Source organism: Lonchura striata, chromosome 24, assembly GCF_050655825.1.
Source record: "Lonchura striata isolate lonStrDom1 chromosome 24, ASM5065582v1, whole genome shotgun sequence".
NCBI lineage: Eukaryota > Metazoa > Chordata > Aves > Passeriformes > Estrildidae > Lonchura > Lonchura striata.
This window is the reverse complement of record NC_140726.1, coordinates 2327001-2343582: the sequence shown is the minus strand read 5'-3', so window position 1 is coordinate 2343582 and position 16582 is coordinate 2327001. Positions and strand designations below refer to the sequence as shown.

The 16582-nt window shown below is 46.3% G+C and overlaps 1 protein-coding gene across 4 annotated transcripts in view; it reads right to left on the bottom strand.

Moving 5' to 3' along the window:
- Positions 1 to 16582, bottom strand: part of CDON (cell adhesion associated, oncogene regulated) — a 59782-nt gene that overhangs the window by 6566 nt on the left and 36634 nt on the right. For 3 of the 4 annotated variants that reach the window (XM_085560145.1, XM_021525766.3, XM_085560144.1), the window contains 9 exons: positions 15870 to 16044; positions 13566 to 13694; positions 12056 to 12262; positions 11240 to 11421; positions 9982 to 10087; positions 6677 to 6799; positions 5024 to 5251; positions 3703 to 3977; positions 1309 to 1388 (listed from right to left, as the gene is read on the bottom strand). In XM_085560145.1, coding sequence (XP_085416271.1) covers positions 1309 to 1388; positions 3703 to 3977; positions 5024 to 5251; positions 6677 to 6799; positions 9982 to 10087; positions 11240 to 11421; positions 12056 to 12262; positions 13566 to 13694; positions 15870 to 16044 — 1505 coding nt within the window. Of the gene's footprint in view, positions 1 to 12; positions 1171 to 1210; positions 1389 to 3702; positions 3978 to 5023; positions 5252 to 6676; positions 6800 to 9981; positions 10088 to 11239; positions 11422 to 12055; positions 12263 to 13565; positions 13695 to 15869; positions 16045 to 16582 lie in introns of those variants that run through there. The other variant, XM_085560146.1, reaches the window with a different exon arrangement.

Genomic DNA, 16582 nt, shown 5'->3' with positions numbered 1-16582 from the left:
CTGGTCAAAATCACAGCATTGGTGTGTGAGGGAAGGCACTGGGCTTTCCTGAGACCTGCCAGGCAAGGCATGCCCAGCTGCACCTGCAAGCAGCAGCTTGTCAACATTACTGTCATGCACATATTTATGGAAGCAAGAAGGATTCAAAGCTCATTATAAGTGGTATTTTAAAAAGTAAAACTATGAAAATAAAGTGAATGTGTTCTCTGCCTTCAACAACAGCTTTATTGTTCAACAGGGGTTGGACTCCATGATTCTTGTGGGCCTAACTCAGAATATTCAATGATTTGAAGATTAATTTCAACTCAGCCAGATGCACACCAAAAGGCAGCTGAAGATTTTAACAATACTGAAAAATCAAAGTATGATTGAAAAAAAAAGCCCAGAACTTACCAGTCAGAGCAGCCCAGCTTGTCTGACTTTCAGTCCTATTTCTAATCATTAAAATAACCAGAGATTTAGTCAGAAGCCTAAGGAGTATAATAATTCCAAAAGTGAAAACTTAGTAATTTTTATTAGGTTTCTGACTCCCAGCTACAATGCAGAAGACAGATTTTCCCTTATTCTACACAAGAATCCTTTTTCACATGAAAATAAATGTATCCCACTCTGACAACTGGTCCTCTCCTGAAGGCCTCAAGGATTTCAAATCCCATGTTTTACAAAGAACAGCATTGTGAAAGCAAAGGAGTGAGCTGGTTAGTGTTCTTAAGGGAATATCAGGAAGTGTAAAATATAGAAGACCAATTAAATACGATTTGACAAGCTCCATATGGAATTATTTTGTTATCTCAGAACTGAAGAAAAACACAGGAAATACAAATTTTTTTTAAAAATCCAGTGCCCAACCTGCCTCACTTCCTAGAGAGCATCAGAGGAGCATGTTGAGTAAAGTGAGCTCTGGGATTTTAACAACTTGTTTTATTCTGTCGTATGGAAAATCCTCAGCTGCTCTCCAGGTCATCCATGAAGCTCCTTGTGCTAGCCAGGACTCCAGCTCTCATCTTTTGCCAGCCCCAGCTCCATCCCAGCACACAGAGGGAGGGCTGTTCTCTGGGCAGGTAATTTCTACCTGTTATTGTCATTTCTACCTGTAACTGTCATCTCTCACCTTTATTGTCATTTCTCACCTGTTACTGCCATTTCTCACCTGTTATTGTCATTTCTCACCTGTTACTGTCATTTCTCAACTGTTACTGTCATTTCTCACCTGTTACTGTCATTTCTCACCTGTAATTGTAATCTCTCACCTGTTACTGTAATCTCTCACCTTTATTGTCATCTCTCACCTTTATTGTCATTTCTCACCTGTTATTGTTCCGACAATTCCGGCAGCTGATGCACTCTGAGGGGTCAGTCTGCGGCACTGTCGTGTACATCCCACCACCCTGCAGCAGGAAGGATTAACAATTAATAATTAATCAAATTAAGCAAATCACTGTTGGGACACCCAAGAGCTCTTTGACTCAGTTTCCCCACTCTGGTCACGTTATCGATGCCCTGCTCTGGGCTGTACGTGGCACAGCAACACTGAGCGATTGTCCAAAGGCCAGGGGAGGGCTTTGCCAGTGTGTGTGTCAGGGAAAAGTAAATAACTGCAGCTTAGACAAGTATGTGGTCATTTCCCTGGTCTGTTTTCAGCTTAATATGCTGAGGTTTAATTTAATAAACACACTGTAAATATATTTATTTTTAACGCTGATGACAGACACGAAAGTGAATTGCTGTTCATTAGCACGCAAGGCTTGTTTAGGGAGACAGAGGATTAAATTTGCAGGGCTGATGTCACACACAAACCCATCCCACTTTCCTGTAATTACTCCGATTAGATCAGTTTACTTCACTACACTGATTTTTGAACCGTTTCGTATTTGTACAGATGGGGTAATTCCTCAGCCAGCAATGACTCCGGGTGAGAGGGATTTTGTGTTGTTGGTTTTGGCTAACAGGGCCATTACAAGCCAGTTGAAATGCCCAGATTAACACATACCTCATTGTTAGGGACCAGGCAGACAGTGATGTGGGAGCCACTCCAAGGGGCTGCAGAGCCAGCCTCCTGCACTGGGCTCCAGCAGGGAGCCAGGCTGGGCAGGCTCACCTAGCTTTTGGCAGCTCAGGTGGTAGGCAACTTCTAGCAATCCCTATTTTTGCAAAAACAGAGCTTATCCTGAAGTTTTTGAGGGATAGGGAGCACTGAGGAAATGCCTAATTAGTCTTGATTGCCATCCTAGCCAGTTTCTCCCTTGCTCATTTAAGCCAATCATTGAAACAATAAAGAGCAACCTAATGAAGATCAGAACATCCTGTTCCTCCGTGTAGCCTCACCCACATGCCAGTCCCAGCCCTTCTCCATGGGCAGAGATTGTGTAACTCAAACTTTCTACAACAGGGAGTGGGGAAAGAAAAACTCAACCCCATCACCTGTTCCCAGCAAGACAGCAGAGCTGGGTGGACACCTCCAGGCACAGAGGAGCTCCAGGCACCAAGACCTGTGTTATCACAAACATATTTCCTTTTTTCACCCCCAAAAAAAATAAAAATGGAAGGGACAAAACATAATGCAACTCCAGTCTTTCTCCAGGGCAAGCTTCTGAGCTTGTTCCTGCCCTGAGGGCTTGGAGATTTTTGGAGAGTTTCACCCACTGGGAGGTTGGACAGGTCAAAAAAAAACTAGTTTGGGCCTTGGTTGCTCTTGAAAACAACCAAAAGTGGGCACTTCTTGCTCCATGGGTAGGCAAAGGCAGAATGGGGTGAAGAACTGACTGGTCTGGGCTCAGACTGAGGGAACTGAAGTGGCAACTACTGTGCAAGTGCTAATTTGTTGTTCAATAAAATGAAGTGCTTGTGCTCAATTACCAACACAAACAATAGACCCGTTTTTTTTCTCCAGAAACAGCATGGGTTATTCAGACTTTTGAACTTTTTCTTTCAGTTTTCCTGGGCAATGTTCACAGTTTTGAGTAAGTTTAGTAAGTTTGAATGCAAGCCATCTGTTTCCATAGACAATAATGAAATCATTATTCTCTCTTGGAAACAGGACACGTTTCAGCAAATGAAGTATTTTTCCACAGCATACAAAGGCTGGATCGCAGACTGAAATTAGTTTTTAATTTTATTTTCAATTTCAAAACAAAAAACGAGCCTGTCTCAACAGTCACAAACAGGGGATTGGGAAAAAAAAAAAAAAAAGCAGCATTATTGCTGTGCTGCAGTTCAAGATGTATGGGGCACTTCATTCCATGGAACCTCCTGCGCCATTCGTGCTTTGCCATAATTAATAGCATTGCTCAGAGTTACAGATCTGAAACAGGTGGGGGAAAAACGGGTGATCCATAAAGCTGCAGAATAAGCAGCTATAATTAAATGTATTTAACTTGGAGATTGAGAAATACCATATGTACAAGTAAAGTATCTCAGCCCAGCACTGAGGCATTCTCAGAGCTTACATGCTGTTAGGAGGAGGGTAGAGGCAGATTTCCCAGAGTAAGTGGAATTCTTGCTGTCATCTGATATTCTCAAATGAAAACCATGATGTTTGCATCACAAATATCAGCCCAGTTGCTTCCTCTGGGATAAGGAATTCAGTGGAACTGGCTGTTATCAATGGATGAGTATTCCCCCACACAAATTAAGCCTGCTTCTACAGCCTCTGAATAATCCCCAGGGTCTGGGCTGAGCCTCCCACCCCGTGCAGGACCTTACATTCACAAGGTGATGGGGGTGTTCATAGTCCATGTGTGTTCTGGACAGGGAGTTGCTGTGCCCTGGGTACAGTCCTGCTCCTCCTCCACTCATGATCCCATTGACACCATTGGCAACTTTGTGGTGGACGTGGGGACAGCCGTTGCTGAGGCCGTTGCTGAGGAAGCTTCCGTGGACGCTGCCGTTGACTCGGCTCGTCCCGGGTAGGGTCGTGTACTCAATCATCTGCCCGTTGATTTCTGCCCCTTGGTACAGGTAGCCTGGAGGGTCATATTCTGCAAAAGACATTATTACTGAAAGCACCTCTACTGATAAATGATAAGTTAAATGAGCATCCCTAAAAATAAAGAAACTTATTTTTTCTTTCTCCAGCTTTTGTGAACTAATTCTGATATCCAACTGCTTAGCATATGCAAGCAGACATGGCAAACAGCCACATCCTGCAGAGCAGGCCAGAAATGTTGGTCTGGAAGGACCTGGCTGATGTCAATCACTACAAGAGTGTCCTAAAACCAGGCCTTTTGTATCACCAACAGCCCTTCTGCTGTATCTGCTATAAGCTGCTTCCAGAAGATCTCTCTGGGCTGCAGCTGAAGACACTATCTTCATTATCTCCTACATTTCTCTCCGTAGGAGAGTAAGGGAGTTTAAAAATAACCACAGGCCGTGGCAAGAGCAAGGCTGATTTATGCACAAGGAGCAGAAAAGGCCAGTGCAGAGATTCTGCTGGCTCTGGGTTGTTGGTGGGTGCAGAGAACCTTGCAAAGCTCCTGCTCCAGGCTCCTGCTTGCTAATGAACAGGTTTTCCTTATTAACACCTCTCTGGAAGACTTGGCCATTGAATGCCATCTCATTGTGCAGAGACTAAGAGGTAACAAGAGACTTGTCCTAGAGCTGCAAGTTCTCTTTCTTTCCAGATGCACTCAAGAAAGGGAGAGATCCAGGGTTTAACTCTCCACAATTTTAACAAGTGATTACGATTACACACATTCTGCCTCTGCAATCATCAGAGACCTATGCAGGGGCTTAAAGTTAAACACAAACTGCAGAAACTTTGCTCAGGCCTGTCCCACAATATTCACTGGGTGAATCACAATCCTCCAGGGATGCAGCAGGACAGGGAGCATCAGTGTGAAGAAACTGAGACATTGCTGCTCTTAAAAACCCAAGTCTGCACCTAAGACACACCTGGAAGTGCAAGCCTCTACAGAAATACAAGCTGGCTCCTAACAGGAAACTGCTTCCCATCCATAAAACGCAGCGTGGACATTCCTAATTTTACTCTGGTAATATTTTCCTCATGAACCCAACGCCCACTCACTCTGCATGGCGTTCTGCTGCCGGTTCTTCCAGAGGCACATGGCGATGAAGACGATGAGGATGAGGACCATGACGCCCAGCACACAGCCCACGATCAGGTACAGCATGTCACTGCTGCGCACGGGGCCGCTGGCGGCCACAGCCCCGCTGCCCCCGGCCCGCTCGGGGGGGTTGGGTGGCGTGCTCAGGTCCCTCACTGGATATTCCGACGCTCCCGGCGTGCGTTTCACTGGATGAGTAGAGACAAGCACGTGTGCATCCACTAAATGCATTTTCTACATGTGGTTTTTCATCATGACATGAAAATAATTACTGCCGAGTCTGAGTCCCGATGTTTCCAAGGCAATATTAAATGCTACAATGAGAATGCCAGCTCCTATTGGGTAATAACTGTTTGCCTTGGAAAATGGTGATTTTCCCCCCTGCTCACCCCCTCTTTGAGGTCACTGGAACTTTAACGAGCCACTCGAGGTACCCGTGGCTGCAACTGCTGTAACTCTCAACTTGAAAGAGCACAAATCTTTCCACTTCTGAGGTCAGGAAAAACCACAACACTCATTTCTCTCGCCCAGGCTCCGCCAGATGACCTGCTCTTATCTGATGTGAACCCTGCTAACCCCCTTTCCAAAAACCACACAGTTGAAGATCAACCAAGAGATGAACAGAAAAACACTGAAAATTAGATGCTGGTTTAACCCAGGAATTGCATTTACATTAGTTTCCAGTACACCACAGTTCAGATTTATTTCATTTGACACTAAAACCCTAAAAGAGGTGCCTGGCTTAGGAGTGAAGCTGGTCAGAGAGACACAAGCATCTCCATGCAGGCATGCTGGATAAACCAGATCACCCTTATAAGCCTGGGGGAGATAAATTTTAAGGAAGAAGCAGCGTGAATGACAGATTACATCTTGCCCATTTTAAAATTAAAGAAGAAAGTTATATTCCTTGCAGGAGGGAGACCAACCGTGTGTGCAGCCTTGAAGCCCTGCAGCTCCTACTCCTTCCTTCAAAGGTTTCACTACTCACTTCACTGAATTTTGATGCTTCCGCTCCCAGAGGGCTTTTTTCTTTTTTTTTTTTCTCAAACATTTTTTCATAGCACTGCATTTGAAGTTTACTGTCTGCATTTTCCCTTTACAGCCTTACTTGGTTTTAGAGATTAAAGGAGACAGGAATTCTTCGCAAAATAAATGTGACTGCCATATCTGACACTTCCCAAGAACAGTACAAACTTTGTGCCAGAGGCATGCAGGATTAGGGATGGAGGCAGCCAACACAGCCATCAATTGCTGTGGTCTGCACTTATACAACGTGTCACAGAGCCCTGAAGACATAAAACAGATGTACAAATCAATTCTGTCATCTTCAGGCGCATGGTTGTCTCCTAAGGAGAGGCCATCAGCAGCGCAGAGGCAGCAGCACTATCTCTGAGGGCAGGCAGAGCTGCAGAGCTCTGCTGAGAGCCTCAGGAGTGCAACGGATCACTTTCCATATGTTCAAAACAATCCCAGCTTCGGAAGACAAAACAATCCTCCGAAACATTCCAGAAAATTATGGTCATCATCGCAGCTGACTTTTGTGCTGCATAAAAATTCCCCCAGTGGATCTTTCCCGTCCCAAAGGCCACCCCGGCTCGGCCCCGCAGCCTCACCTTTGGTCTCACAGATCATCACGTTGCTGTACTCACTCTCCCCTCCCTCGTTGTAGCACTGCATCTTAATGTCATAAGAAGTTTCAGGCTGCAGGTGATTTATCAGGTGCCACTGCTTTGTACCTGTAGGTGGGACAAAAAGTAAATTGATTGCAGTTCATTTACCCACAGGAGCCAGAATTATGGACAAGGGCTATAGCAGGGACCTTTTCCACCAAATGCAGGGGCACTGCAGCTTGTTTTGTTAGCACAAAAATGTTCAGTAGTAGTTTATTGACTTAGCTGAAACCATGGCCCACGAGTGGCATTCCATGACAGAGGGCTGGAACTAGATTGTCTTGAAGGTCCCTTTCAACCTAAATTATTCCATTACTCTCTAAGACTTATCTGGTGAAACTGATTATTAGAAGGACCTTTTGATGAATTAAAGTGAGTGTTTTTTCAGTATTTTCTTTTAAAGAAAGTCATTCTCTACAAAACCAGAACTCACTAAACTCAAAACCCAGACATCCAAGTGGCCACACATGCATTGAAGTTCAACAGAGCCCTGTGCACCCTAAACATGGAAGCATCAAAGGGCTGGGTTTAGGGTGGATCATGCTGACTATTTGCAGTACACTGGGCAAATTACAAGGAAAATGGGCATAGAGAGCTTGGGACAAGCTTGGCTGTGAGCAGACTTTCCAGGGGTGCAAGGTCCCACTGCAGCCATTGGTGTCACACAGAAAGGACACATCTGGGTTGCTCAATTTGGCCAAAACCCCAAATAACTGAACGTGCATTTTATGAACCATCCTGGGAATGCAGCAGGGCTGTCCCGGTGCCACTGCCCCTGTGCCACTGCCCCTGCAGAGCCCGAGCCTCAGCCCAAGCCAAGCAATCTTCTCTAATAGGACAGTTTTGTCATCTCTGGCCCCTGGCCAGCATTTCATTTAGACACCCTCCTGAAGTGCTCAGTACTTCAGGATAAATCACTCCCAGTTTTTACTTTCACGGGCTTGTGACAAATTTTACTAAATAGCGACCTTTTTTTTTTTTTTCCTTTTTTTTTTAAGGGAGTTTAATTAACTGTTTGAGTGCTCGTAATCCCTCTTGGAAAAATACCACCTTGAACTGTTTTCCACTGTTTCTAAGGAACTGTCTACCACCTACTGATTTAAGCATTAATAAAAGGGCTCGGGCGTGCTCGGCGGGCAGGGGCTGTCACCGTGATGCTGCTCCGGGACCCCAGCCCCGGTCCAGCCCCTCTGCCCGGCCCCAGCCCGGCGGGGTACCAGGAGGTGCCCCCCGACCAGGGGCTGCCCAGCACGCTCCCTGCCCACATCCCAGGGAAGGCGGACAAGCCCTGGCTGAGGCTGGAGCTGCCTTTCCCTAAATCGCACGTTTTTCCCAAGATTGAGACTCGGTTTTCCCGGCGCCCCCACCCCCAAGCATTCCTTTCGGTAATTACTACACCAGGTTTTAGGTTTCCGCTTCAAACCATTAGTGGAACTGGAATCAGTACAGGCACTTTAACTGTCCTCTTCGTGCACCATTAGCAAGGGAAAACATTTAAACAACTGACATCAGACTGCATTTACATTTAAAATTCAATCTCCAGGATTCTCGAAACACAGAAATTCAGACCAGAAACGGTGAAATGCAGACCATCGCTGCAGGACAGGGGTGATTTTTTTGCTTTTGCTTAAAGCGGCTGAGAGATACCTAGGAGCCATCAGAGCTTTTTTTTTTTTTTTTTTTTTTTTTTCCCTTCAAATAAAATCTGATTTTGCCTGCAGCGGCATTTATAAGGAAAAAAAAAAAAGGTTTCTGCAGAGTTTTGAATGTCTCGAAAGACAAGACTTAACAGGAAGCGGTGAGGAAAGCCTGCGGCAAGCACTTAGCTAGCACAGGCATCACAACACTGTTTCCACAACTCCTGCAGTCATTTCAAGATAAAATTCCCTGTCATAAAGCAGATTAATTCAAAGGTAACAGAGGGGGAAAAAAAGCAAAGAACAAGTGATTTATGGCAAAAATACCTTAAGTCACATGTTCCTCTACATATTTCACATCAAGTGCTTCCAATCACAACTTAATTGAAAATAGTTCTCTCTCTTTTTTTTTTTTTTCCTCCTGAAAAGCTAATTTAGGGGAGCACAGTAAAGAAAAGTTGAAGCTTAAATCTTTCCACCAAGTGATTTCTGTTGCAGGCTCTGGCAGAGCGGAGCAGCTGCTAATGGTTTCAGACTGCCACAAAGAGTTCAATACACACACGCTCGGAAAAAAACCCGAAACAAGCTAATTTCACAGCACAGTGGAGCCCACTTAAACAACTAACTGCTCAGTGTATAAGACTTATAAACACACAAGTTCTGTCTAGCAAAAGCTAAAATACATTTGCAGATGAAGGTGAAGCCTGCATAAGGTTCTTTAAAGCCTGTGAGCTCAAACTCTGGATCTTTAATAGCTTTATAGTGTGCAAAAGCTTATGTCATGCATCAAAGTACTATGTGCAGTATTGTCTGGCAGGGGAAAATTTTCAAAATAAAGGTCCATTCCTCTTGTAACTGAATAAATGAGGGGGAAAAAAATAATTAACGTCATTGGGCCAGAATGAGATCACTGCGTTTGCTCAGCCTGAGCAATAAGGACATTAAATAAAATATTTTTTAAAGGGTTTTCCACTTCTGGACTAATATAGACATTATCTAATAACTTCTTCCAGGAAAATGATGATCTAATATACACAGGGGAAAAAAATAACTTGATTAAAAGGCAAAATGAAGCACAAACATACTTGCATTTGCAGAGTGCTACAGCACTTGAAGCTAAAAGCAACTTCCTTATAGCAGGAGAAGTGATTAGGCGAGGTAAGAGGAGAGAAGGGCAATTACACACAAGGTACTACCAGCTTAGAAAGTCCACGCTGGGGTAAATAATTTTAAAAGCCAGCTAGTTGTTAGTACAGTCTGTAACCCAGATGTTTTTATCCTGGGTTAAACCTCATTTACACTGCTTTCTCTTTATACAACTTGAAGCTACACCAGTTTAAATAGACCTTCATTAAGGATTTGCAGCTGTATAACAAGCCAAACTTAAACCCTGTATTACCCTGTATTTAGCTCTCAAGCTTCTATGTCAAAGAGGCTTCAGAGGGAAGAAATCAGCTCACGTGTGGGCAAAACCCGACGTTAGGGAGTTGAGATAGCTCCTTCTGTGAGATATATTATAGAGACTGCTTGGGAAAAGCAGTTTAGATTTCAGATAAACACAGCCTACATGGCTACAGGGCGTCCTTCCCCTTCTCCAAGCAGGCACCGTACCGTCCACAATATCCCGCTTGTAGTCGCTGTCGTTGTCGCTATCCGTGGGTCGGTAATAGATGTAAAATCCTTGGATGGGCGTGTTGTTGTTGCTGGATGTGATGTACTACAAAAGAATTTTAAGAGACTGCATGAGAGAAGAAAAGTTTTAACTGAGTCCTTGCTGAGTTGTCGTCACCGAGTAGCTCATCCTCTGCAGATATGAGTATTTTTAATAAGGCTGTGTAAGCAAAGGTGACTGAACTCCCCTGAGTAGCCAGAGAGTAGGATGGGTACAAGAGGCTGAGCTTGGGCCGACACTTGCCTCCCTCATCACTTCCCAAACCCTCAGTTAGGCTTGGACCATGCACAGCCTGAAAATCTGCATGATTAATGGAAATGGAAAAGTTAAAACCATAAAACTCTTCAGAAAGAGTTAAGGTCACTCTAAAAATCAGCTCAAGAATCTTTAAGTTATGCAGCCTCCTGAGGAACCAGAGGTTATTTTAAGTTTATTATCCTTAACATCTCTTAAGGCTGAGCTAGCAGAGCAAACTAACACTGGGAACTCTACACATTAAATCCTCCAAAGTATACCAGGGGGTTAGATTTCAAAACAAGAGCAAAGAATTTCTGTGGGTTTCAATAAGGACTTTAAAGTACTTGTTTACAATAGACGAGGTAACAGGGGAAAGGAAAATGTTTCTCTAACATGAAACCTCCACTAGACGTGAGGGAAGACGGCGGGTTTGAAACACACTCCCAGCCACCCCAGCCTGGATTGACAAAAGCAGCAGGAATTGCAGGAAACGGAGCCAACTCACAACTCATGGCACGAACAGGGCTTGGGACAGAGTTAAGCCCACTGGTGCCTCTGAGATGTCTGTGCCAGAGCAGGTGGACTGGGGCGGCTGCAGCCTCTCACTGGAGCTGCCAGTTGGGCACATCTGGCGTAACCCGAGGAGGGGTGTGCGGGGTCCCTGGGGAGCTGGAAGGGGAGTGGGCTGGAGGGAAGCCGGGAGATGGTGCAAAAAGCAACAGACAACTGACAGGGCTGCCTCTGAGCGAGAAAAAGTCTGGAAATGGGGGCAGAGCGCTCCAGAGGCACAAGGCCCGTCACGTCCCCCAGTTTTACCACGCGGCCATGAAGCGCCCCAGCCCTGTCCTAGGAACACGATCATCTCCAGGCCTCGTGGCGGGAGGAAAACCTCCACTCGCCACTCCACAAAACCTGGACTTTGAACAGGAGCTGTGGGAGGAACAGAGCTGCTGCACCCACCGTCCACTTGAGCATGATCTGGGTGTCGCTGATGGCCTCGGTGTAGGCGATGTGCGGGCCGGCGATGGGCCGGCTGGAGAAGCGGCCGGTGAATCCGGCCACCTGGTAGGGGCGCGACGCCGCGCTGCGCGGGCTCTCCCCGTAGTTGTTCACTGCGATCACTCGGAACCTGTACATTTCTCCTTTTAAGGGAAGGAGGGGGAAGAAAGAAGCCCTTGTAGCAAAACAAGCGCTGGAAAGAGGATTCAAGGAGAGACTAAACAGATTAGGAAGTACTTTTTGCACAGTGTCCAGTTAGAAAACGAGAGGAGTCCTCGCCACAGACTGATGTGGAGATAAAAACAGCCTCTAGAAGTTACTCAAGGAAAATCCAAAGGCTACTGGAGATGCCTTCATCAGCTCAGGAAATCTCTAAACTGATGGGCACGGAGAAGATGCCTCAAAGGATCCCTATCACCATCTATTTCATTTTCTCTTGTGTTTTTTTGCCTGAGTTTTCAGGGCTAGACACTGGAAGAAGTCAGGACAGACATTTTTCCATTAATGCATTTTTCTCTACATTCTGAGTGTTCACTAGAAGGACAATTAAGTTAAAAATAGCAGTGATACACAACCCTTCTCTCCACATGAACAAGTATTAAATTATGGTGTGGTTTTTTTCCACTTGGAAAGCCAGAAATCAACTTAAATTCATGTAACGAGCTCCTAGGCCATACACAAAACCCAAACCTAATCGAGCAGAAACAGGGTAATCCAAGCAGAAGTTAAAACGAAAAAAACTGAAGAGCTGCAGTTATGAAGGATCCTTTCTGATACCTGGCTCCAAGTTCCTAACTTCCACAGACAGCTTGGAGGGAGAGATGTTGCCAGCTGCGACGAGCCAGTCGCTGTTGCGACCCAGGCGTTTGTACTCCACTTTGAAGGCAGTGATGGGGGAGCCCCCGTTGGCACGGGGGATCCACGTGACGTAGACGGACGATTCCGATGCCGTGGATATCGTGGGTCGGTCAGGAGCTTCTGGAACTGAAAGGGGAAATTCGGTTACAAGAGGATTAGAGTCAGCTGAAACTTAATTTTCACTAACAACAGATTAGACTCGTTGCTGATGATTGCCTTGGAGTTCCCATATTAACATGGAGAATCTTTAATCCTCCTGAAATCACCATTGCCTTGATTCTGCTGAAAAAGATGGATGATGAGCAGACAATTCAAGAGGAATTTATTATCTTAAAAATGTAACATTAAAAAATTATATGGTATTGTACTACTCCAACCATTTCTACATGAAAACAGACACATACACTAAGTGAACAAGAAAAACATGGTTATTATTTTCAAGCCCCCAAAATCCCCCCAGACGCAATGAGACTTCAACCCATCTGCCTTAACGAATGCTGGAGAAATGAGAAGGGAGAGTACAAAGCATGCACCAGGATGTACTTACGGAACTCACTGAAGTTACAGGCAGCAGTGGGACAGAGAGAAAGGAAAGAGGGGTGTTAGCAAATCTGGTTGTAAGAGCTGTGAGGCTTTACTAAACCAGCCTGGATTCATGTACGTGGAGCTGGTGCTGAGGAGTGGAGCAAGGAGCAGAGGCTGGCAGCTCTGGGGCAAGAAGCAGCTGAGCATTTGCAGCCAGGCACAAGTAAGGCCCTTGTGTGGCTCCTCTCACATTCAGTGCTGCCACAAGCTCAGCTCCTTGCCCATGTTATTAAACCTCTCCACTCACCTTTGGCTTTACCCCAAATTTTAGATACCTTTGAGATCTCAGCCCCTGAGTAAATCTGCCTGAACCAAGCCAAGGACTTTAAAGCCTGGGGGAGGGGGGGATGAGAAAAAGGACTATAAACATGTTCTTTTCACTGGAAATTGGGCCAAACATCACATCTACTGGGAAGTGCTTATATCTCCTCACCATCAGAAATAAGCCTGACCCTGGGAAGCCACAGGAAAATATTCAGAACAGATATCACACACTTTGAGAACTTAAAGCTCTGACACAGTCACTTCCCATTTCCTCTTCCTCTGGCTCTTTCTCAGTGGAAGGAAAAAGAAAACCAGAGTATTTAGCAAAAAAGAAACTAAAGGTTTAAAAATGAGCAATAAGAACATGGATTGTAAGGGAAAACTCTTGTTTTTTGAGAGCCACACATGCAGGCAGCAGCATCCTAGGAAATATCCTATGTAACAGAGTAACCTCAGAATAAACAGGAAATAGAGGAGGCAATACAAGCACCTGGAGCAGTAATAAACACAGGTTAACTCAGGTACAGCTCCTTGCAACACAACTTTTAGTGCCCAAACCACAAACCATCCACACTCCTACCTCCACTGTGGCGAGACAGATCCGGAAGGATGACACCGAAATTATTTGTGCCTTCAGGAACAATGGGATGTTTGGGGATTCCTACGGGTGGAGATGGAGCCTGTGTGTTTTTCGAGGATGATGTTCTTTCTAAGAAGATTTGACAGACAGTACATCAGTGTAGGGCCTGCATAAGGAAATGCTGCTTGTCAATGCTCACTCTAAAAGGTCACTTTCTCCTGTGCTGCCCTGGCTTCAAATCCCAAGCTGGACAGTCAGGTTAGCAATCAGGGAGTTCCTCTGGGAGACAAAGAGAGATTTCCCACCCAGGCACTTGGCTGTGGGTCAGTGACTGCCCATCTGCAGTACTGGCATCCACAGTGCTTAGTGGTGATGCCGCCAGCTCCTGCCTGTGCTGCCAAACCCACTCATCACAACATCACCAGATGGGGAAAATTGCACACTGAAATCCATGCCTAGAGAAGGAGTAAAAGTGCTGTGGAAGCAGCTGGAGCCAGTACACCAGGCTGAGAGGGCTTTCCACCTGTGGCAGTAGGGGTGGCAGGGTAGTATGGAGCTGGGTAGGGGTGGCAGTCCTGACTCCCCCGAGTTTGCCAGGGATTGAGCACAGGACAGTGAAGAGGAAGCATCCCCTGGGTTTAATATGATGGGCTGTGACAAGTGGCTTTGCTGGTGTGAAGCTTTCTTGGCCTCCCAGTAAGCTGGGAGGGTCAGTAGGAGGAGGAACATGAGTATGAACACTAGGCTGTCTTTTATGGAAAAGTATGGGTGGAATGGGATTTTGCCAGAGTTTGGTACAATCCCCTGGGGGTTGTTTGAACCCGGCACGTGGAGGAAGGTGGGGTAGAGGAATGTGCACCTGTGATGATAAAGGGAGGAGGTGTAGCACAAAAAATCAGGTCAGTGTGGGGTTTTCTACAGAGAATTCTTCTCAGACTCATCCTCTGGGGGTCTGTGCAAGGAGGGGGAAGGCTGAGAAGAGGCTGGGGATGGATGACTGTGGCCTCTCCAAACAGTGTTTGGCCTCATGGCAGCACACAGCCTGTGAAGGGGGAGCAGGAGAAGGACTCCTGTGTTAGAAGTTTCTTTGTGTAAGTAGGAGCCATAGAATCCTCATCAGGCGTGCTGCTGGATGCAGATGAAGAATGAGGCTCCCTTTGGAGCAGGTGAGGGACCAGTCAGCCACACTGAGCATTCCTGGCTGTGTGGCCAAAGGTGCTGCAGGCTGGGGCTGTGTCTGCTGGGCTGTGTAGGGCGTGTAGTAGATCAGCCAGGATTTGAGACCCAAAGTTTAATCAGGCAGAAATGTTCTGGGGGGTGGGTAGGTCACAATTAGGGAGTTGTTGACTTTTTTTAGCAGCTGAGAGATTTTCAGAGGTTGAGGGCCATCAGTTTTGTATCTGTTCATTGGTAGGATGATGATAAAGACGGATAGGGCAAAGAATCTGTGTCACAAATTTCATTAAGACATTAAATTCTTAAAAAAAAATTAAGCTATCCTGTCCTACATAGAATTCCAGAGGGGTTTGAGTCAGAAGGAACCTTTAAGCTCATCTTGGTCTATACCCTTCCCTGGGCAGGCATACCTTCCACTATCCCAAGTTGCTCCAAGCCCCATCCAAACTGGCCTTGAATACTTCCAGGGATGGGGCAGCCACAGCTTCTCTGGGCACCCCGTGCCAGGGCCTCACCACCCTTCCAGGAAAGAATTTATTCCAAATATCCCATCTAACCCTACCCTCTGTCACTTAAAAGCTGTTCTTGGACAGTTGTACAAAAAATATCTACTTGTTTGTGTGCTAAAGAGCACAGGCACCAGTGTCCAAGCTTGAGAAAAAAAATGTTCTGATTAGGAGTGTTGTGCTTGTTGCTGTCTGCACACAACTATCAGAACAGCTGGCTTGTGGTCAGCAAAGATTGTCACTGAGGTGTCTGCAAAGCAAACCAGGAACAGCTTTGTTGACACATGAAAACTCAATGGTGCAGTTTCTTCTGTGATTAAAAACATCAACAAGGACAGGCTGCTCCCAACTTTGATCCTTAAGGCAAGAGAAACCTCACAGTACAAATCTTAACAATCACCCCAAAAATAATATTATCAAGCTTTTAAAAGCTTCTACTTACCAACAGCCTCACACTCAAGGAAGTTTGCCCTACAGCAATTTCAGCTATTAGAGGCTGTTCTTTAGCAAATAAATTGCAGAATATTCCACATATGGCTTAGCAGATGCCATTAAATGACTGGTGTCATTAAATAAATGTCTCTGGAAGGCCAGGACACAGGGCACATTGTGCTGCACCTACCCTTGCTGGTGCGGAACGTCAGCATGGCCGGCTGGCCCTCGCCTGCGGCGCTCCTGGCCACCATCAGCACCTCGTAGAGGCTGGAGGGCTCCAGCTCGGTGAGGCGCAGCTCGTTCTCGCTGCCGGGCACTCGCACCGTGTGCCAGCCGCCCGCCGCGCTCACGCCGTCCTCCAGCTGCACACAAGGGAGAAACTGTCAGCACAGCGTGCTTGGCACTGGGGACAGCTCACACCCTGCACTGCATCCCCCAGCACCTCTGCCCCTCGCCAAAACTCTACAGGTACCTGTGGTTTGTCTCCAGCTGCACACAAGGGAGAAACCGTCAGCACAGCACACAGGGAACTGGGGACAGCTCACACCCTGCACTGCATCCCCCAGCACCTCTGCCCCTCACCAAAACTCTACAGGTACCTGTGGTTTGTCTCCAGCTGCTCACAAGGGAGAAACCATCAGCATGTCACACACGGAACTGGGGACTGCTCACACCCTGCACTGCATCCCCCAGCACCTCTGGCCCTCACCAAAACTCCTGCTGTTCTCCTACAGGTACCTGTGGTTTGTCTCCAGCTGCTCACAAGGGAGAAACCGTCAGCAGAGCACACAGGGAACTGGGGACAGCTCACACCCTGCACTGCACCCCCAGGACCTCTGCCCCTCGCCAAAACTCCTGCTGTTCTCCTACATGTACCTGTGGTTTGTCTCCAGCTGCTCA